The 24,371-nt window shown below is 31.1% G+C and overlaps 1 protein-coding gene across 1 annotated transcript in view; it reads right to left on the bottom strand.

The window, feature by feature from the left end:
• Positions 1–24,371, bottom strand: part of LOC111639620 (dynein heavy chain 6, axonemal-like) — a 37,647-nt gene that overhangs the window by 5,506 nt on the left and 7,770 nt on the right. The window contains exons 4-9 of the mRNA XM_023385517.1: positions 20,057–20,179; positions 17,606–17,740; positions 15,098–15,227; positions 5,878–6,064; positions 2,819–2,993; positions 732–931 (exon numbers count right to left, since the gene is read on the bottom strand). Coding sequence (XP_023241285.1) covers positions 732–931; positions 2,819–2,993; positions 5,878–6,064; positions 15,098–15,227; positions 17,606–17,740; positions 20,057–20,179 — 950 coding nt within the window. The remainder of the gene's footprint in view (positions 1–731; positions 932–2,818; positions 2,994–5,877; positions 6,065–15,097; positions 15,228–17,605; positions 17,741–20,056; positions 20,180–24,371) is intronic.

Below are 24,371 nucleotides of genomic sequence, written 5' to 3'. Positions count from 1 at the left end.
ACCAATGTAACTGTGTCTTCTGTGGTTTGTGTAAAAGGATTTAATGATAGACTCGAAAATATTAATATATTTTTGTAAATAGTCTAACTTCAAGAATTAAAATATTGAAGAATGTCCTGAGTCAACATTGAACATTGTGAACTTATGCAAATGAAGATGATAGACTCGTAACTACCACTAGAGGGATGAACCAGTTATAAAATTTGGAAAAGGACTTGATAGTTGGTGAGAAGATTCTTAAGTTTTTAATGTTAAAAACGTCAGATCCTACAATAAAAGGCTGGCGTTTGATCATTTCTAATTGTGAATTTTTACCTTTTATTATTTGTCTTTTAAAGAAGTTTTATCTTCTAACCAATGTAACTGTGTCTTCTGTGGTTTGTGTAAAAGGATTTAATGATAGACTCGAAAATATTATTATATTTTTGTAAATAGTCTAACTTCAAGAATTAAAATATTGAAGAATGTCCTGAGTTAACATTGAACATTGTGTACTTTGACATTGTTTTTTGTTGTAATCTATCCAAATATATGCATCCACTGCATATCAGAGAAGTATTGATATGACTAAGAAAATGTTCCACCACATATATGCTTGCATTTACAGTCATTGTTAGGCAACATTAAAAATTCAGTTTATTTTTAACTCTACTATATATTTTAATTTCATATAAAATTATCAAAATTTTCTTGTACTTCTATAAAAAGTTATAATTAATACATTTACAAACCTCACAAAATAATCAAATAAGGGATCATTAGAAAAGAATTTATGTTCATAAATCTTTTTTCTACTGATTTCATAAATTCTGTCTATACACTGTATAAAATCTATTTCTTCTGGTTCTGTTTCAAATTTTTTACTATCCATAGTTTCTAACTTTAGCAAAATAGAAAATAAGGCATTATTCCTGCTAGAAGGTTCATTTTCCTAAAAGTAAAATAAATATAATGTTTAGTTTAAAATAATAATATAATATTTTAGCATTTAAAATGTCTAAACTTAAAATTTATTTATAATTCTTATCCAAAACAATCTGCATATTTCTCTTTAGAGAAACAGAAATGAAGTAAAGAATCTTTTCTAAAATTTATATAAAATTTTGTCAGGCTCATCAATTTGATTAAATATTATATATACTAATTAAATTGTGTTACATTTCATTACATTATTTGGAATAATGTTGAAAAAATTTTAAACAAAGGTTATAGTGATTTTATAGAAATGTAGATATTGATCAGATACTAAAGGGCAGGGGTGATGAACCTATGGCACACATGTCCAAAGGGATATGTCTGAGAAATCAACTGGCACATAATATATAATATGATTTTGGTTTATCACTGTTTTTTCAATCAGCTTCCTTACATTTGTTCTAATTAAAGCATATTCATTTTATTTACTTAAGCATAGTTATTTAAAGTCTAAAACTTTGGCATTCATAAACATGTTTAAAGGTTTGCCATCCCTGCTATGGGTGTCCATAAAATAAGTATATAACTTTAAAATTAATTACTCATAAACTAACAATGATACACACGTTTAATGAATTTTATCATGTATCAAAAAGTTTTTTCCACTTGTTCAGTATAAATCCACATGCACTCCTGTTAGAACAATGATGAGGTAGTCCTTTAACTTAAAATTAAACTCTATTCTAATCTAACAAGGGGAGGGCATGACCTGGGAAATTCACTTCAGGATGAGACTTGGTATATAGGTAGAACTCCTTTAGGGTATTCAACCCTCAAAACAAGAAAGTGGAATGGCCAGCCAATTTTTGAGAAAAAGACCTTTAAAAATTCAAGCTCAGCTTAAGTACTAATAAGTTTCACTAGGTCAGCAGCTGCTGAGCAGCTCGGTCAATAGTGTTCTTGGCTATCACCATATTGTTCAGGGTTCAAATCTTGGTCTTTATTATTATTATTATTTTTTTTTTTCTAAAATTTTTTTAAAATAAGTATTTTTAATATATAAATATTAAAATTTTATTATAATAAATAATTTCATTTTAAAAAATGTTTAATACATATTACATGTCATATTAATTATTTTGTATTATTATAATTATAATAATTATTATAAACTTGTATACACTGTTTGTTTCCTGTTTATCTGTACCCACTAGTGGTAGTGGGCTTTGTACACAAATTCTGTATTCATGTTACCACACTGTACTCAATCTTTTGTTACATTTTGTTGGTTTTGATAAATAAAATGATGCTGATGCCCATGAGCCTTTCTCCTTCATCTCCTTTCCTATCTTTTTTTATACTTCACCTTTGCCTCTTCTCTAAATATTACTTTTCTCTTCATTTCACATCCGGGCAATACCTCCAAGTAGTCCCAGATCTTCATCCCCTTGGTGCTAGAAGTGTATTAACTAGAAGTGATTTATTTTATGAAAAACAAATAAATTGGCATATTCAATGCAACTTTTTCTTTCAGTGGTGGCAGCAAAAGTATTAATATAATAAATTATATAAACAGATTTTTAAAGATTTCAATATAGCATTATATAAATTTCAATTAAATTATAATTCAGATCAACTCATAGTCATAACTTTAAAAAATTCATATTGTCTTGATGGCATTACATTTAAAATAAATAACTATTTGTTTTAAAAAACATGTTTGTTTTTCCAGATCTTTTGTGTTTTCTGTTGACAATTTCAATTTAATTTTGATTTTTTTTTATCCTTAATTATAAATATTAAATTCTTTCTTTGATCTGAAATTCATTATTAAATACTTCCAAAAAATTAAGAATATTTAATTAGACCTACAATATAATAAATCATTTTAAAAGTTTTTTACCCGAGTATCATCTTTTTCATCTTCTAGTTCAACTTCAGTAAGATCACAAGACATTTTTTCAACTTCTCCAGTACATTCAAGTACATCTTCCATACTCATCAAATATTCTTTATATGTATTTGTAACAATTTGATGAATTATTGATGAGGCAAAGTAATCATTCAATAGGATAAATCTATATACNAACAGAAATGAAGTAAAGAATCTTTTCTAAAATTTATATAAAATTTTGTCAGGCTCATCAATTTGATTAAATATTATATATACTAATTAAATTGTGTTACATTTCATTACATTATTTGGAATAATGTTGAAAAAATTTTAAACAAAGGTTATAGTGATTTTATAGAAATGTAGATATTGATCAGATACTAAAGGGCAGGGGTGATGAACCTATGGCACACATGTCCAAAGGGATATGTCTGAGAAATCAACTGGCACATAATATATAATATGATTTTGGTTTATCACTGTTTTTTCAATCAGCTTCCTTACATTTGTTCTAATTAAAGCATATTCATTTTATTTACTTAAGCATAGTTATTTAAAGTCTAAAACTTTGGCATTCATAAACATGTTTAAAGGTTTGCCATCCCTGCTATGGGTGTCCATAAAATAAGTATATAACTTTAAAATTAATTACTCATAAACTAACAATGATACACACGTTTAATGAATTTTATCATGTATCAAAAAGTTTTTTCCACTTGTTCAGTATAAATCCACATGCACTCCTGTTAGAACAATGATGAGGTAGTCCTTTAACTTAAAATTAAACTCTATTCTAATCTAACAAGGGGAGGGCATGACCTGGGAAATTCACTTCAGGATGAGACTTGGTATATAGGTAGAACTCCTTTAGGGTNTTAGGCATATGTAATTTGACAATTATATATTGATCAATATATAAATATTATTCAAATATTTATTATTCTTCATCACTAAATGATGTTAAATTGTGCCAACTACTGTGAATAATATATTATCTGTTGAAAATTATCAAATGACAGTGCTTGTTAATTTTATTGTCATCTGAGTGCTTCAAATGTTATATATGTCATCCTAAGGCTAATATCAGATGAGTGTGAAAATGCATGGATGCCATTTTTTTTTATTCATAAATGTAAAAATTCACAGTGGCGAAGTCGGTGGTCAGAGGAGTGCTTTTTTCACGAAGCACATTAGTAGTCAGCTTTATTTTTTATGCTTATATGTCAACACAAATCTCGTAGATGTGCTGTGTTTTTATTACATACAGAAGTATTTAAAAACAAACAAACCAAAAAAAACATAAGCAATATTGGGTACTCCTTTTGATTGTAACCTGTCTTCCTTTTTCTTATTTCTGTTTTCATAAAGTTCAAATGAAGTTTCTCTCAATTCTAGCCCCTCACTAATTTGCATGATCATTTTACTTATATCAATGTGCATTTTTTACAATATACAGATACCGTACACCTTTCAGCAGGAACGACACTGACCCAGTATTTCCTTGAAACAATGTTATCATATCCATCATTTTTCATGACCATAGGCTTTGAGTGCATCTCCCAGTGCACAATGATCACACTCAGTTATAAGATCATCATGCATGATCCAGCAACCCATCTATGCCAAACAACGTAATTTTTTGTGTCCACGTCCATCTGACTGCTCCCATGTTTTTGCAATCCTGTGATGTCTGTCGCTTTTGACAGACATGAAATCATACTCATCTGACATTATCCTTAATTGTAAAACTTCCATTGCAACAATGGAAATTAAAATTTATTTTATTTGTTAATATAATAATTTTCATAATTTTTTTTTTATAACTTTTCAGATCACAAAAAGAAATTATATTATGATATTAAAAAACAAATTTAAAAATTGTAAAATTTTAATTTCTTGTTTAGAATTATACTCTTTATTAAAATTATTTTTTTTTTACAAAAAATAATATTTTGTTAATAATTAAATATAAAAAATGAAATCTTTAAATTTTATACAAATATGAAGAGTGATTATGAGGTCTGAGAACAGTATAACAATTCTATATTATAATTTCAAATTATTTCAATCCACTAAATGATGAAAGATTCAAATTTTCAAATATATTTCATTAAATTCTCATTGCTGTTGCTCTCAGCCAATTATATTATGCATCTAGTCATTTAATTCAGTTATTTTATTCATTTTTTTGTTATTTTGTTAGTTTTGGAGTTAAGTTATTTTATAGTTATCAGTTGTATACTATGTCCATGTGAAGAAATTAAAGTGCATTATATGAATTATGCTGTCACTGTTCCATGAAAATAATTTATATTCTATATGACAGAATAAAAATTTGTCTTCCTACATTTTTAATAAAAGTCAGTTTGCCTAAAAAATTCTCAAATTTGTCAGTATAATACTTTATTATTATTTTATTGTAATTGTTATCAGCATTTATTGCTTATGCTCATGAGATCAATACTCCAGACCTAAAATCCAAAATTGAGTAATAATTTATCATCTTAAAAAATGGATTAAATCACAAAAAAAAAAAAAAAAAAAAATTTATAATTTTTATTTTATATTTGTTAATTTATAATCAGAACCTATTTTATATTTTAGATATTACACAATTAGAAATATGATGTTTTACATTAGTTAAAAACAAGCCATGGCTGAGAGATGTATAATCTATATATAAAAGAAACATTAACTAATTTTACATTTTTATTTTTAGCTCAACATATGGCATAATTTCAGGCTTTCTCAAATAACACCTTAAGACAACCTCTTTTGCCAGGATTGCTTTAACAGCACTTCTTAGGCAGTGTTATTAAAAAAGTGTTAAAAAAAATAATTATAAATATTACAAAGATCTTTGTCAAACTCTTGCTACAACAAACATACTTTATTCAAAATTAAATATTCCTAATCTGCAAAAACTCTGAAAAATATATTCAAGAAAAATCCCATGTGAAAGTAACATATGTAAATATCACTTGCATGTTATGAAGAGATTATGGACAGAATCAGAAAGTCATTTCATAAATTAAAAAGTTATATTAGAAGTAAAAATGTTTTCATACCTTGACAAATATAAACAAATCCGACGCTTAACTGATTGACCGTAACATGAATGTTCCTCAAATTCTTCTTCATCATGTTCTAATATTGCCATTCTAACTGTTTGACCTTTCAAAAATCTTTTTCTTGCACCTTCATCACTTTGTTTTATTTTTACTTTTTTTTCTAAAGTTCTTTCCTTGATATAATCTGAATATAAAACATAGAATTTTATCTAATTTTTCATAATTTTATATTATAATATCATTTCTTTCACAAAAATTATGCATAAATCATTATGACCAGTTCAGATTATTATTTTTATTATGAAATGATACAAATATAATCTGTTACATAAAGTTACCATATGTCCACACAAATAGGAGCATGCCCTTATATGTATAATAATAATACAGGATATATTTTAATTTAATAATAGATTAACTAGCTATTATTTTCCTAATATTCTTAATAAATAGTTTTTAAAATTTTTTAAAAGCTTTAGATTTTTCATCATAAATAAAGTTTTATAAATTACATTATTATACAGTATAATGTCAGTTTTTATTTTATTATAATTACAGTACTGTCTTGAATAACAAAGAAATTAGAACTGTGAAATTATACTTAAGATCCACACAAATTTATTTTTCCAAATTCCTCAAACAATTGCTATCTGTTTTCTGGGAGAACAAGATGCACACAATTTGGATTCTAACACTGAATATCGTAAACCTGGTTTGTTTTGGTTTATGATATGGCTTTAGAATCCAAATTACATTTTCTGTTACTGTTGCCTTGAAACCTCCTGAAAATGGGCTGGAAAGCCTAAAAGTAATAATAATGAAAATTTTAATATCTTGGTCTTCAAAATTTCAGATAGCCAGAAGTTTTCTACTTATAAGAAATAATAAACATAATATGTTTCTAATTAAACAGATAAATTCATCTATTGTACAACAGACCATAAAATTGTAGATTCTTTGATGTTGAGTCCAACATATATCATCATTATCATAACAAAAAGCTGATTAGATGAAGCTTAACTCACTAAAAATCTAGGTTAGTGATATAAATTTTTGCCAACTTTGATTTTTCAAAGAAATTGAAAGAACAAATAAAGTAATTAATAACTTATGGAAATGATTTAGAGTAGGCAAAAATTTACAAAGCTCTTTGCAGGCCACCTGCCCAGAGAAAGATTATCTACCAAGAATTGTTTCTAGAAAATAATATAGGGAGAAGGTGGTGTGGTGGTGTGGAGGACAAAAAAAAAAGATGACAAAGAAGTAACTATTAATTAAACAGGATTTTCATTTAACTACAGTTACGTGGTCCTTCGTACACCTGGTTCGTTTACACTGAACACACTTGATCCCAAACTATAGTACGCGCACAAGTTCAAATCCGTCCGACAAAATTCTATGTTTTCACAAGCAGAGGACACGTGCTCGCGACAATAAAAAAAATTATGGTTTGAGATACTACAACTAACTTAAATCTACCTTAATCTAGCTTATATGCTAAGGAAGAAGGGTGAAGAAATTAAGAGATATGAAGAGAAGAGATAAGTATAAAGGACAGATTTTGTGGGGGTACCCGGGTAAACTTGGGAGTCTCCGATCTTCTCTATATCGGTACTTGAATCAATTTTCTTCCTCTCATTTCCGTCTCTTGAGAATTCAAGAGCGTTTTTTTGAAGTCTTAATCTGGGTGTCCTTCCAATTTTCATCCGTTCGCAGACCACTTCCAAGCCTTCTCTTTTTCTTTGTCCCACTAGGCGACAAACCTCTAGCCTGCTCTTTCCTACGTCTGCACACCTCGGACGCTGACCCCAAAAGTGTCTTGTTCGTTTTCCTGATGGCCTCAGGGCTTCTTAATGTCCCCTTTGTCTTCTCCCTTTGTCCTTGGACAAAGGTCCCCCACCCATAGAAAAAGAATAGGTTAGAAAGTTCTAGAAAAACGTTAAAGACAAAGGAATTTAGGAGAAATAAAACTTATATCTACCCCTATTTACAAAAACATGGCGTACCGCCACAGTAGTATTATGGAACCCCTCCATTTCAAACTGATAATACAGTGGTACCTCAGGATACGAACGCTCCAGCATATGAAATTTTCAGGATACGACATGAAATTCGAACATAATTTTGCTCCACGGTACGAACAAAAACTCACCATACGACGTTACATTAGTACGCAGCGCCATTTTTTTATTCACTTCTGTTCATTGGTCTCAGTCCGCGTGTTTGCTTCGTCGTGGAAGGATCTCGCTCGATAAAAGAAATCTTGAGGTATTATCAGAAAGTGACTGATTTTATTGAAAAGAAACATCCCAAAAAGGTTCACACTGGCCGTATTGCTGCTAAGAATAATGACATTTGCCTAAGTCATTTTAGAAACATTTTAAAAAGTAGACAAAGCCAAACCTGTTTGGATAGATATTTTACCAAGCGACCTGTATCCAGTGAAAGTGCTAGTGGAAGTGAATGAAAGGCGGCAAAAAGCAGTGAATAAAAGATTTTAAAATATACATATAACGGAAAAGTTAAAAAATTAGTGTTAAATTATTTTTAAGATATTGTTACATTATGTTATGTAAGTTAAGTTTTAGTATCATTTTCCTTCTCCCTCTCTTCCGCCACCAGTTTACACCTCCATCGACATCTATCCTCAAAGGTAAAGTGCAAATATAACTACATTTTTTTTATTAATTATTATACTATTATGGTTATTTATACATTTACAATTACAAAATGCATTTTTCAGTGTTTTCCTTACTAAAGTTATTTTTTTTCAATGTACAACTTAGCTTTAATTTGAGTGTGTTTTTCGTGTTGGAACGAATTATTTGGTTTTACATGTAATCGTATGGGGAAAAATTATTCACCTTACGACATTTTCATGATACGATCTCAGTTTCAGAACAAATTAATTTCGTATCCTGAGGTACCACTGTAATGGCAAACTGTAGTGAATTGTGGCTGAACTGCACTAGGCAGACATCCATAGCAAGGGGAAAACCCATTTCACTTCAGTTAAACGGTTGTCCGTAGTGAATTAGCATATTTGTGTTTTTCAAAATTTGAAAGTTTTGAATGGTAAGTGAATTTAATTATTTCTAAAATATAAATTCTGTAGTTGTAGGTTTACCGGTGCATGTATTCCGTTCCAGAGACTTAGGGGTACATATTAATCTGTGTGATGTTCACGTTTTTTAAAACTTGGTCTTGACAGACATAAGTTAATTCAAGATGGTGACGCGTGAAATACGGACCCAATTGGTGCTTTTAATATGGAACCAGTCTAACTTTTGTAAAAGTATGTGGTAGATGAATGAAAAAATAGAAGGAAAGTGAGAAAAGTAAAAATAGATACCTAGCACTATAGGAGCATTATATTTGTAATTTTTGAAAATGATTAGCTTCTTCTTTGTACATTTCTTTATTATTATTATTATTATTATTAAATCATTTTTGCGATAAAATACATTGGAATAAATAATTTTGTAATTATTTAACATTCTTTGTACTTTCCTATTTGTTTTTGGATATATTAAAGCATTTTTGAAAACATACACTAAGGTTCCATATTACCACCTGGTTTTCCCTAAGCCTACTTTCTGACTTTTTGTACAGAAACCTTCAAAAACCATATTTATAGTTACACTAGAGAAAAATCCAATTAGGAACATTTACTTTAATAGTTACCAGTACGATCCACGGAAAAAGCCTTTTTTACGAGGGTTATTTTCACTATTAAGTTCCACAAGTACTTTCGACCTCCACCGAGGTCTGCTTCAGGTGGTGACTGTCGACCCAACCGTTGTAACGATGTTGCCAACGAAGTAGATAAATAAACGTGCGCGTCGGGTTTCACCCCTCCGACCGCCATTGCTCGAACTCCTCGAATAAATACTTCCACGCCTGTGCAAGTGTTTCCCCGTCCTTGTAGTTGATGCAGTTGCCCCCCCCTGCTAGCTTTGTGAATCTCCCAGGCCTCCGGGTGACGGATGTGATCCGCGCGGAACACGTGTCTGATAACTTTGGTGTTCCGGAAGTCCGCCCTTATTTCAGGGTCGGTGACATAGGTGGATAAGGCAGTGGTGTGTCTTTTATGCTTAATATCAGCTTGGTGTTCGCGTATTCGTTTCTGTGTTGATCGGATGGTGGAGCCGATGTAAACTAAGTCTCTATTTCTAAGCCGAGGGTGAGGCCATATGCATTGTCGTTCATACACGACAAAAAATCGTCCAGATTGGGAGTGGTTTTCCACAGTATAAAGATGTCGTCCACGTATCATTGGTATAGACTGATGTTTGGTAAGAATTTGGGCAACACTTTCTCCTCCAATTGTCTCACCACCAGCTCGCAAAGGTCCCCCGAAAGCGGGCTGCCCATGGGGACACCTCTTCTTTGTAAATAAGTAGCCCCGTTAACTGTTTGCCTCCGGCACCGTGAGCAGATATTGGAGCTGGCGCATCTTATGTGCTACACCTCGGTCTTCCAGTTTAACGGGGCTACTTATTTACAAAGAAGAGGTGTCCCCATGGGCAGCCCGCTTTCGGGGGACCTTTGCGAGCTGGTGGTGAGACAATTGGAGGAGAAAGTGTTGCCCAAATTCTTACCAAACATCAGTCTATACCAAAGATACGTGGACGACATCTTTATACTGTGGAAAACCACTCCCAATCTGGACGATTTTTTGTCGTGTATGAACGACAATGCATATGGCCTCACCCTCGGCTTAGAACAGGTTAGCAACTCGAGTGCTCATTTTCTTGATGTTAACATCCGTCTCAGGGGGGGCAAGATAGAAACGAGCGTCTACCATAAACCTGACCAACTCCCGCTGTTCATTCCCGCGTGCTCTTCTGACCCCTTTGTTTACAAAATGGCGGCTTTCCGAGCCCTTACCAAACGGGCTTTCACGCACCACACACATGTGCGCGACGCATGGTCGGAGATCCGACGCATAGAAAAAATTGCCGTGGAACATGGTTATAACAAAGCCTTGGTCCGCGGTTTAGCACGCGCATACGCTCGCCGCCCCCCTAGCCGCAGGGACAGCCCCCTACCATCGCCGGACGACAACCGACAACCGGATGGGAACGCGAAACGCGCGGTCGTCCGCTTCAACCGGCATTTAGACCCCCTATATAGGGAGATCGCTAGCAACAGCCGCACCAAAATCGCGTACTTAAGAACCGGCACGCTTTACGACTTGCTGCGCAACGCGAAGGACGCAATCGATCTCACCAGGGCCCCAGGTGTTTACTCCATTCCCATACGGGACGACAGGTTCAATAGAGACTTAGTTTACATCGGCTCCACCATCCGATCAACACAGAAACGAATACGCGAACACCAAGCTGATATTAAGCATAAAAGACACACCACTGCCTTATCCACCTATGTCACCGACCCTGAAATAAGGGCGGACTTCCGGAACACCAAAGTTATCAGACACGTGTTCCGCGCGGATCACATCCGTCACCCGGAGGCCTGGGAGATTCACAAAGCTAGCAGGGGGGGCAACTGCATCAACTACAAGGACGGGGAAACACTTGCACAGGCGTGGAAGTATTTATTCGAGGAGTTCGAGCAATGGCGGTCGGAGGGGTGAAACCCGACGCGCACGTTTATTTATCTACTTCGTTGGCAACATCGTTACAACGGTCGGGTCGACAGTCACCACCTGAAGCAGACCTCGGTGGAGATCGAAAGTACTTGTGGAACTTAATTGTGAAAATAACCCTCGTAAAAAAGGCTTTTTCCGTGGATCGTTATTATTCAACGAGGTGTTAAAGTGTTGGAAGTAGTTATCTTAGTTACCAGTACGTTTTGCACAAAAAATGTGGGTGTAGTTATGATACCTTGTTTACAATTCATTATAATGAAAATGGGGTTCCATAATACCACCTTCTCCTCTACTTAATAAGTTGGTATGTCTATCAAAAATTAGCATTCAGAAGTAACAAGAAAATATATATTTGTATTTAATTACATATATAAACTGTATATAAATTATAAGAACATGTAGTAGAAGTTAGTTTCTATAAAACCTTACTGACGTATAATGTTTCTTAAAAGTTTATCACACATAAATCAGATGATAAATCTTTATCTGAATCCTTACATTAAATTGAAAACTGTCAATAAGATTTAACAGATTTAAAGTAAACAATTTTGTCTTTATTATTGATAATTGAAGCATGTAATGCCATAATGTAAATGCCATTTTTTTCTAAATACATTTTATTGAAGAATTAAATTCTAAATGCAATGTTTTCTGCCACAAAAGAATCTTGTGGCAATATTGGCAGTGTAAGTGGCTGTATGTTGAATTTATGTGAAAATATAACATTTAAAGTGACAGAGTGCAAGTCATGTGACTTTTGGCATGTAAAACTTTGTGCCTTATATTTACATCATTTTGATATTCCAGAGAATTTGTAACCTAGTGAGTTTTTTACCATTTTATTGTAAAATTGAAATAAATTCATTCATTAGAAAAAATGTTTTTTACCTCTCCTGAAAAGTTTCTTTTTTGGCATTTACAACATTATGGCATTGCACGCTATATTTAAAAACATAGATAACAAATGATTATTTATTGTGACATCGTCACAATGCTGGGCTGCAATTTTTAATCATAGTTTTAATTTATTTTATTTCATTTAAAATATATGCTCTTCACCTCAAATTAATAGTGTCTTGTCCCTGTACATCATACTTTTCCTTTAGCAATAGAGTCATGCCAATCATTTATTAACTTCTTTTAGAAAAAAATTTTGAATTGAAATAACACAACTTCCAGTTTGCATCAGAAGTTCATATATAGTTAATCAAGGCCTCCTGCCTCCAAATTTTTAGCTTGTATAAATAATGATTCCAACATTTCCATATTTGGTCTCAAATTTCATCTATCTAATTCTGTTCTTGAAATTAAAGAAAGACAGACAAACAAATGGACTGATAAACAACAGTGGTAATTTATAAATCTACAACTTTTTCAAATTGCAGCTCAACAAATATCTAAAAATTTTTTTAGATATTTGAATTTAACAGATTTAAATTAACAGATTTAATTCTTGATATCAATTGATAATGTTATGAAGGTAACATTTTGGACAATATGATCATTGAGAAAGTTATACATGCAGATAGAATTGTCTGTTTACTGTAAATCTTGGCATATATCAATAGTTATTTCTCAGACAAATAACTACATGCCAAGATTTACAGTAAACAGACAATTAACTTATGTAATGATTATAGTTGTGGTTTAATTGCCCATAAGGTAATGCCATCAAAGTGTCTTAAAATCACTAACCCAGTGTCTATAAAAAAAGGCTTGCAGAGGCTCACTGTATTCATAGGTTTCAATTTAACTGTTGTTTTGGAGGTCTGTGATCACCAGACATGCTTGTGTAATGTTGTCATAGAAATTACACATAACTGATGGAGTTTGACAAAGGACACATCATCAGATTGAAAGAAACAAAATGACTTTTTAATTCAAATTTTCCATCTTCTGGACCATTCTGATTCAACTGTGAGATGGGTTTCGGCCAGTAGATATGTGAATACACACATACATGGCAGATTTCAGATGCTCCATACAGAAAATCTCTGATTGTGAGACAAACATAAACAGCTGCAATGACATCTTTTATTCCCTTTTATTCCACAGATAGGTGAAAGCATATAACTACAAAGCTATCTTTCTACATTATGGCAGGAAACTAGAAGAGGCAAATTTGCATGCAAGGGAACTGCTATTGATGTTGCTATTAGCACCCCAGCATCATTGTCTTTGTTTGCAGTAGTACCACAACAGAGAAACATGAACTGCTATGGACTGGCAGCATATTGTCTTTTAGTGACAAAATCCAGTTTTTTTTGGACATGGTCAACTACCTATTAGAGAATAGAAGACCACTGGTGAGTGCTTCAATTTGCCTTTTGAGTGGCAGATTGCTTCCACTACTGTTATCTGGGAATCTATTTCATACAACAGTCAATCAACGTAGTAGTAGTGTGAAAAATTTATTGACAACACAGTGAATTCAGGAAATTCTGTACCTTTTTATGTTATCTTTTATGGCAGAGCTGCACCGATTTTCTAGCAAAATAATGATCAGCCACAGATACTTAAGGTTTCCCAGGAATGTCTACATCACATTGTCACACTTCCTTGGCCTGCTCAATGTCCAAATTTGTCACCCATTGAGCATTTGTGGGACAGATGGGATGCCAGCTTTGATCATGTGTGAGATCTGTAGTGACATTTGCAATATCTGTAGGCAAATCTGTTACAGAATAGTATATATGCCAATATGCTTCCATGTCCAACCACATTGCGACATGCATCCAGAAAAGAGGAGGTCCTACAAAGTACTAAATGTTTCTTTAAAAACTGTGCTGTTGTTCTACAGGAAAACCTTTGGTATGATATTGTAATCACTTATTACCATTACAATTACATTCATAATAATAAAGTTTCATTCAATTCTAATGCTTCCTTCTTGGTGCATAACTTATTTGTCAATGAGTGCATATAAGATATCTGAAACAAATAATTATTCATTCAATGTATTTAATATAACAAAGTAGCAATTGTAAATTGTATATTATATTGTGTGTTCTAGACTGTAAATAAATGTCTTTCTATTGTTGTGAGAAGCTATGTGGAAACTTCTTACAGACTATATGCACTTCTGTCTTCTTTTCCTTGGGTCCAAATTGTCAATCACTCAATTGAAAATTGCAACTGGTCAAATTGAATACTGACTCTAACACATTAACTTCAGCATGAATATTTCACGGTTCCTGCTCAAAGTTATGATTTCACCTGTCTACTAGGGCACCAGACACTGTAACATCTCTCTTCTTTTGTCATCCTTTCTCTTTGAGCACTAGCTCAAAGGTGACTTCCTTAGCCTTGTATGCCCTCAGGTAATCTCATATTTATAATGCTGGTGATTCCAGGAAGTGAGTGACCCTCACCTCCAAGAAAAAAGAATTAAGGAGATTAGAAACTTCTCAAAGTTGGAAAGAACAAAGAACAGGGAAAAATGTAAGAATAACAAAAAGACAAAAGCAGACAATATGGCATACAGCCACAAAGTTAAAAATTATTTCAAAAATTCAAATGAAAACTGTTATTAATTTCATACTTTTTATCAACTAACAATATATATTGCTAAATAATTTATATAAAATATTTTAGAATACATACCTGGCAGTGCCAATTTTATTTCTTTTTTAAAAAAATCAGAAACAAAGCCTTTTTGCCATAATATAGAACAACAAATTTCATAAATAATTTTCTTCAGACTGTTTGTAAAATCTTTGGCTTTTTCAGTAATCTAAAAATACAGATTTATTAATACAGTAAAAATCTCAATTTAAGGGACTTTAGATTTAACAAACAAAATTTTTGGGCTGTATGTCATATGGAAAAATAAATGCCCTGTTAATTTTAAAATATATTTTATATGTAATTAAATTAACATGTTATTTTTTTTGAATTCATGAGTCACTGTTCTTAACTTCAAGTCATAATGAGAGTATCTTGATATATCATCATCTGAAGAAAAATAAATAGGAAATATTTTTTGTGTTTCTGTCAAATGTAAATTTTGTTTTCTTTTTTTAAGAATATTATTTATTTGTTTGGTTAAATACAATTAAAGTGTATTTTCCAAAAAATGCTTGTTTGTTTATTTTCGTTTAAATTATATACTTGTTTACTACAGTCTCAGAACTACAATAAATACAGAAGCAATAATACAGAGAAAACTTTTCAGTAAAATTAAACTTCTCATACATTCTTAATTTTAATTACTTAAACATATCTATATAAGTAAAAACAAATAAAGTGACTAATTTGTCAATTTTTTAACCCATGCATTTTGGAGAACCTACTTTATTATATAACAAACACCTCCTCACCTGAATTAGTCATTAGATTGCAGTTTTACAGTATTTTTTCTATAATTTTTGATTATTAGTTGGATTATGCAGTGATTATTCTATCTTCTATGAATTGATCATTATTATTTATTAATTTTTAAAAGTTCGAACTGATTACGTGATTTCAAATCCCTGGATTTACAAAGAAAGCTTAATTTAACCAATGTTCTGCAAAGTTTTAGAACAGATTTACAATAGGACTTGGCCAACATAGCCATATTCAATCTATCTCAAAAACTGGATTTGTATAAATATATCACTTATAAAATACAGTTTATTTCATTACATAATAATTTATACAATTATTGTAATTATTTACAGAAAGCTCATAGTTTTTACTATTAAAAAAAATATTCATTACAAAATAAAGAAAAAAATTATATTTTATGTAATAAAAACAGATAAATCAGAGCCTTCTCATAGTATAAATACCAATTTTGTTATTATTTATTGAAAAAAGACATTTAGTCAAGAAGTATAAATGGATTAAAATCAATTTTAAAATTTACTTATCAAATATTTTAAAATTTTAGGAGTTTAAATGAAGCTTAAATTATTGTGAAAATTAATATCATGCTGAAATAGGTACTATAAATTTTGTTGTAAAATGACTATCTACATGGGCGTAGCCAGAGTTTTGTTATGGGGGCCTAGTGGAGGCCAACCTGACACAAAATTGAATTATTTCAAATTATTGTTCATTATTGGGCACCGAGCAAGCCGTTCACCTTTTTTTAGTATTCAAAACTTTTATTTTAGCTTTAGGTTTTTACAAATCGACTCAACACTTTTTCGGCTGTGATTTCCTGGGGAGGGCACCAGGTTCCCTGAGAGGGGCCGTGCCCACCCAGGCTCCCCCCCTCACTACGCCCATGACTATCTAGCAATAGAGTTAATATAATATCATTTGAAAATTTATATAAATATCAACAGCAAGGACAATGACATTATGAACAGATGAGTAAAATATGACAAACAATTAAGAAAGCACAGTTTAAAATCAGTTCTAAGGAAGCTAATTAAATTAATGAGAAATGTTTACTAAATGCACTTAAAAGCTGACAAATTAACATTAATACATGTACAATTTAAATATTCAATTAATGTTAGACAATTAAAATGATTATTAAGCTTACTATTTAACATTATTTTGGGGATGACTATCATTGCATTATGGCATTGCCAATGTAATTTTGTAACAAATGAATAATAATTCACATTTTTTTAAAATCATTTGCTAACTAAAATTCCTTGACTCTTAATTTTCATTCATTTGTTTAATTAAACTTTTATGTAACTTTTGAAGAGAGAAATTTACATTTGTGATAAACTGATTAATTAATGAATTAATACATAAAGTCCATATTTGTGTTAGATAAACCCCATTGCCTAGAAGTCTTTGTATGAAATATAAACCCTCCTCTCTTCTTACATCATACACCCCTTCCTCTACACATGTGTTCGGCAATCCCCTGTATCTTCCCAGCAGTTTGTTGCCTGGCAATGCTCATTTAACATGGGTGAAAACATTTGTACTTTGTGTATAATTTTCTCACTGGTTTGTTAGGTTTTTGCAGTGTTTATTTTTGATAAACTATATAATAAAACTTCAGATATATAAATATTTTATTTTAAATAAAATTAAATTACAAAAATGATAAAATTTGAAAATTGCAAACATTATATGTAAACAAAATACAATAATGAAATAACTATAATTTATTTGCTATATTATATAAAAGAAATTAAAACATTTTAAAATATCTCTTACTTGTTCTATGTTTTCTAAGGCTAATTTCTCAAATTTCTGAAGAGAATAAGTTGTCTTTTTATCAATATTAAATAATTGTTTCTGACTGAAGTCAAAACAGCAACTGTATGCTGATAAAAGAGTTGGACATAGAGACTAAAAAAATTAATTAAATGTAATTAAAATTTGTTTGATTTTAATATTGTTAACAAAACTGACATTTAGATAATTGAAATCATACACTATTCTAATGTTGTATTGAATATTTGATTAAAGTAACTTTAAAATTTTAAAAATAATATAATTTTTATTTATTTATTTAATCAGAGCTGTCTATAGACAATAGATTTCCATCCCATATAACAAAATTACCCAACATTACAATAAAATACATTTAAAATTAACAAAAAATATAAGATATACATAAAAATAAAAGAAAGACACATTGATAATAAAAAATAAAAATCATACATTATATAAAAATCATTGGCATAAATGTTTGTATTTTATAAAGTCAATTTAATAACTTTAATAAATCATTTATATCTGTAATAATTTCTGAGTAATAATAATTGTTAATGTGGTAATATATCAACTTCATTTGTACAGATATCTTTTATTAAAAAAATAAACATTCTTAATTTATAATTTTTTTATAAAAAATAAAAATTCCCAAATAAAAGTTGATGTCAGAATTGCCAAGTATCTGTATAAGCACTTAGTAGTGATAACAAATTATTCATAAACAAACTTCTGCTTTGCATTGCAGGTCATGTAATTTCAATTAAAAAATTTTTCACTCAACAAAGTTAGATACATAACAGGCATGATCCTACTACTAACAGGAAAAGTATGATGTACAGGGGCAAAACACTACTAAATTCCATAGCAAATGTGCTATCTGTCGCAGTAATGGAGTAATGGATCATGTATTTTGTTCTATATCATTATTGCAGTAATTCAGTTAATATAATATATTATATATTTTTTAAAATTCAATCCTGTTTGACGAGACTATGTCTCATCTCTATAATTGCACTGCTGTCAATGGCTGCACACCTTAGAGGTAAGTCAGGAGTTGCAATTTGGCACAGAGTATTTGCTACCCAAATCATGCATACATAAAATAAACCAGACTTGTAGGTAGTCAGGGGACTGAGAACCAGGTCAAAATAAAATACAAAATGCTGAGACTGTTTCTACAAACAGGCACAAGTGTGAGATTTGTGCATGTGTTGCTAGACTCTCCAAGAGATAGTCTCGTCCCAAGAATGGCTTTGCCGTTTTACTTGTTTGTAAGAATTATATTTAGTTAATTATTTTGTTAAATTTTTTCCAACAGATGGTGCTACATATAAAGCCAGCAATCAAATGTACACAGAAATTAATTTATTTATAGAAATCAAGTTGATAATTTGAGGTGGGATGTACAACATTATCTAAGTTAGAAGTTACAAACATAACTGTAGAGTTTTGTAGTAATTGGTCAAACAGCCTAGACATGTATAGCAAACAAACAAACAAAAAGATCTTCATTTATATATATATATATAAAAGTATAATAATATTAAAAAATGTAGAATAAAAATAATTCTAAATAATTCATTTTAATACCTAAATTATTAGGGGAACCTGCCAAAATATATCATTTATATAAGGATCTGCTTTCAAAGCTTTAGAATCACTGTTCTAGAATAACAGATTTAAAAGAATGTTCTCAATCAGTAATCCAAACAATTGGTCAGTACAACAGTGTGAACAAACTGGATCGTGAATGCATATGATTGTAGGCCAGATGGCCGAACGGTCAAAGTGGCAGCCTACTGCTCTGGGGGACCCGGGATCGAATCCGAATGGGTCAAGGAATCCCCAGGAATTTTTCGGGGGGGGCGATTCGTTCAGATATGTCGGGCCCTGTCCCTCACCACCCGGTCGCCTCGTGGGCCTGGCCAAACCCATAATGGGCCTGTTATAAGAGGCCCTCTTAAGCTTAGTTCACACTGAGTGCGATTCGCTAGCGAAAGCGAAAAACAGAGCAAATAACCGGTCAAACATGACTTGTTTGACGGGTTATTCAGTGTGAACTAAGCTTTAGTGCCCACAGGGCAGAAAGAGTATTATATATATACATAAAAAAAAAATGCATATGATTGGGAATAAAGTTTGATGATAATTTCTAGCAGTTCATACACAAGTAAACTGTTTATATTCTGGATTGCGCACACAATTAAAATTTCAAGAAATATTAAATCTATAGAAAATATTTTATATCAATTAAGATTAATAATTTTATTTGAATCTTCACAGCCATAAAAATAAAATAATTCATTATCCAAGAAGTATTATCATAAAATTTCAAAACTTATCATTCAAAATTATAAAGTAATTATTTTGAAATATTCTATAAAATAAACATAATATACAGTAAATTACTGTTATAATTAAACTGAAAAGTAAAAGAATTTTACTTACAGAATCTAACATAAATAAATTTCTTTTTAAATACGCACAATTTGAATTAATCTTACGAGTACGTACTTTTTTCTTCCAAGCATTAAAAATTTTCTGTAATCCAAATTTTGTAAATGTTTCCAACTAAAATAAATAAAACATGTTTTTAAAATAACTGACAAAAGTACAAAATTTAAAATAATTGGTATACATATATAAACATCTAAAAACCTGATATTTTTGTACTAAGCCAAACAATTGCCATATTTTTTGGGCTACTTTACTTTATATTAATGATTAAATATTACATAATTTGGTACTAGAGGTATGCATTAGGCACCATCTCTTATTAAATTTAATAATTATAATTAATATATATTAAATAACTTAAAATATTATGGAAGAAAGTACTAAGGATGGTTATATCCAAATTGAAATATTTCTGGGAATGGAGGATCAGATGGTGGTCTGGATAGCATAACTGGCAGCACATCTGCACAGTAAGTGTGAGTTGTAGATTCTAGTCCTGCTCTGAGCAGATTCTTTTCTTTCAGAATATTCTAAATTATTTAATATACAGGGTGTTTTTTTTAAACTGACGGTACTCAGAGACATCTGTAGAGCAATCTAACAGCCGGACTGTTGCCAAATTTGGGAGAGTGACTAAGGACGACATGGGAAAGAGACTCCGCAAAGAAAAAAGTAATACCCAAATTCGCTAATAGGGGTGGATTTGGTGCTGCTGTAGCAAAACAGCTAAAAATTTGCATAAAACTTAACTGCAATTAATGAACACACAAATGAATAATCAGATAGAGGTTTCAGTGCAATAATGAAAGTTTAATTAATCAGCAAATAATCTTCTCCCTCCTTCAATGTGACAACAGTCCTGCTGGACAACACATTGCATCTTGAACACCGTGTTCTCTATGGCCGAACGTAACATGTCTGCAGGAATGTTCATTACAGTTCGAGAAATGATGTCCTTCGAGGTCATCAAGTTGGGGACACCACCAAGATAGACCTTGGACTTTAAGTAACTCCACAAAAAAAAGTCACATGGGTTAGATCCGCAAGTTAGAACCTTCAATGAGTGCAATCGCAACATCACAAACTGTCTGTATAGACACTAGTTTTTGCCCTCTACCAGGCAGAACTGCTAAGGATGCTGTCTCTTCAAATTTCTTTATCAAGTCTTTCAATGCATTAATTGATAGAGGATCTTTGCGCAGGTTGTTACAGATTCTAAACTCACGAAGAGTGCCTGGTGCACTCGATTGGTTAAGATAATAAAGTTTCAAAAGCAATGCATGCTGAGGTAACGAAAGGTGCATGTTGAACTCTGCTGAAGTCCGGAATGTGCTTCAACTTTTGTCCTTGTCTTTTAAGCTCAAATTAGGTGGTGCTGCTGTCAACCACATCATTGTGAACTTGGATTTTGAGGTGTTACCAGTGTGTTATGCAAATTCTTAGCTATAGCAGCGCCAAATCCACCCCTACTGGCGAATTTGGGTACTACTTTTTTTCTGTGCGAAATCTCTTTCCATTGTCATCCTTAGTCACTCTCCCAAATTTGGCAACAGTCCGGCTGTTAGATTGCTCTTGCCATCTGCAAGACGGCAGATGGCCCAGACCACTACATCTACAATTGCATCTGTCTAGCTAAGGAAAGACTTGCTATCAAACTTACGGCACGTAGCCTTGATATCTCCTGGCCATGTCAACAGACAGAACTCTTGAAGCACAAGGAACTGTATGCAGCCTTCCTCAACCTCATGCACGCCTATGAGCTCATAGCTCCCACCACCACCAGTGAATAGTTCTTAAGCAGCTCTGTGCTATTCCAGCACCTCCGCCTTGGCTTATTGTATATATTGTACATATGTCAGCATATTAGTCCTTGTAACGTTTTGTCTCGTTCTACTCTTGTAAAAACAACAATGCTCATGCAATTAATTGTATTTATTGTATTAACTATTGTACATTATCTCAATCTTAATCATACGTATGCATAATTGTAAACATCCTAATGTAACTTATGTTATGTCTAATATCCATAGACGTAGTGATGTCATTCTATGATATGATGCTGTACTGTTAATTAATTTACCGTAACCTGTATATTATTTTAATTTTGTTTGTAATCATGTTTTGTTATATTTTTTTCTTTATAACTTGCAATCTCAGTGCATCTCTTTCGTCTTGCAATATGAATTGAATTGTTTCATCGTAATTATTGTACTTGAATCTTACTCAATCTTACATTACTCTGTATTCACTATAAAAACATACTGTCATCTCATCGTTCAAACTTCATGTATTTTATTCCCGGTAGTGCCATGCAGAACTGGATATGTACAAATTTTGATACGTAATAAAAGATATTGAATGAATGAATGAATGTTAGATTGCTCTACAGATGTCCCTTAGTACCGTCAGTTTAAAAAAACACCCTGTATATTAATTTAATTATAATTATTAAATTTAATAGCACCTAATGCCTATCTCTAGTACCAAATCACATAATACTTAGTCGTTAATAATAGCAGTAGACCGAAAATTCAGCAATCATTTGACTTACAGTCGACCCCCATATAAGATCATTGATTATTCCGTTTTATATGAATTCCATGTTGTACAAGTCACTTAAATTTTACAAATACGTGAGCCGTTCACAGCCTGGTACACGTATTTGTAAAATCTAAGTGACTCGTACAACATGGAATTCATATAAAACGGAATAATCAATGATCTTATACGGGGGTTGACTGTATTATAAAAATAATTGATTTCTTCATTAACATATTTTCAGATCATATTATTTATTAACAAATTTAATTCTACAGTTTTCAGAATTCTTAGAACCAATTTTAGCAAATTTAATATATCGTAGCTTATATCATAAAATAATTTAAAATTAACAAGTAAAAAAAATTAAAAATGAAGATTAATTGCTATTTTCTATTTTAATGTCATTGTATTTGAAATTTTTTTATTATTTTATAATTGACAAATGCTTGAAATTGAAAAACTGTATATGTGAAAATATTTCCAGCAAAATAATAAATTTATAAACACAACCACAAAATCTTAAAAATGTCATGCAAATTTTGAAATTTCAGCATAATTGTTTGATGAATATATGTATCACTGTTTTCTTTAGAATAAAACATAGTTAAAACTCAATTAATGGCACCATTTGCTCATCTTTGGAATCAAAACTAAATCAAGTTACCTCAGATAGAAAGAATTATATATAGTAATAAGGCTTACAAGTTTAAAGCTAAACATCTGAAAATGACATAATTTTCAATGTCATTTGTGATGCAAAATCATACATTTAATAATTCACAGATACTAAAAGATTCTTTATTTAATATTTGGAGCATCTATTAATTACATGTACAGTTTTTGAGCCACTTTTGACACTCTTCCTTCCTGTTTGTACAATGATGTACTTTTTACAAACTCCTTCCATTTAATTATGTGTACAACAGTTCAATAATCCCCAGACATTAAAAAAATGACTTAGAAAAGTTCTCAAATATTTTCTAACTGACAATTTATTCACATGACTAATAAAAAAGCTTATAAGAACAAGTTTAAATCCTACTAATACCATTAAAAAAAGTTCAAGTAAACAATGCCCTAATTCCCTCCCTCCCCATTGTGTACAATGATGTACTGTACCTTTCATAACTCTCTTCAACTATATATGCAATTAATGGACAACGTCTTTATGAATAAGATCTGTTCAAATGCATTCATTGGCAATTTACAAGGCAGTGCTATTTAAAAAAGCACTGTATCAAAGTTTGACTGTATAGCCATTAAATTACTACTTTCCAAAAAGTTTCACAGTATCTCTATTCATCATAAAAAATAGCAAAATTATTCTACACATAACATATCCTTCTTCTGCACAAATGTATAATATTTTCATGTTTCAAGTTTTTTATTTTAATGTAAAAATATTTACATTGAAAATAATGAAGAGTCGTGTATCTAACTGAATATCAACTACAACTATAACTAATTTCAATTAAATTGAAATTACATTTGTATCCAGTTAGAAGTGAAATTGATATATTTGAGAATAAAAATACAGTAGAGCGTTGATTTTCCGAAAGTCAATCATCCGAAACATCAATCATCCAAAAGAATTCCAGTCGGCAAATTTAAATTTTCGCCAGTGCTGTGGCGCTTCAATCTTTGGCTATGTCTTGGGCTACTCAAATATTTTACGTTTTTGATACTAAATTAACATCTGAAGTATAATTTTTTATTATTTTTATATTTTTCAATATATTTATTTTGTTTGTACAAAATAAAAAAA

The sequence above is a fragment of the Centruroides sculpturatus genome, unplaced genomic scaffold, assembly GCF_000671375.1.
Source record: "Centruroides sculpturatus isolate CEXI.00-Female unplaced genomic scaffold, Cexi_2.0 scaffold1335, whole genome shotgun sequence".
NCBI lineage: Eukaryota > Metazoa > Arthropoda > Arachnida > Scorpiones > Buthidae > Centruroides > Centruroides sculpturatus.
The sequence above is the reverse complement of the archived record's forward strand: the minus strand, read 5'-3'. Positions and strand labels throughout refer to the sequence as shown.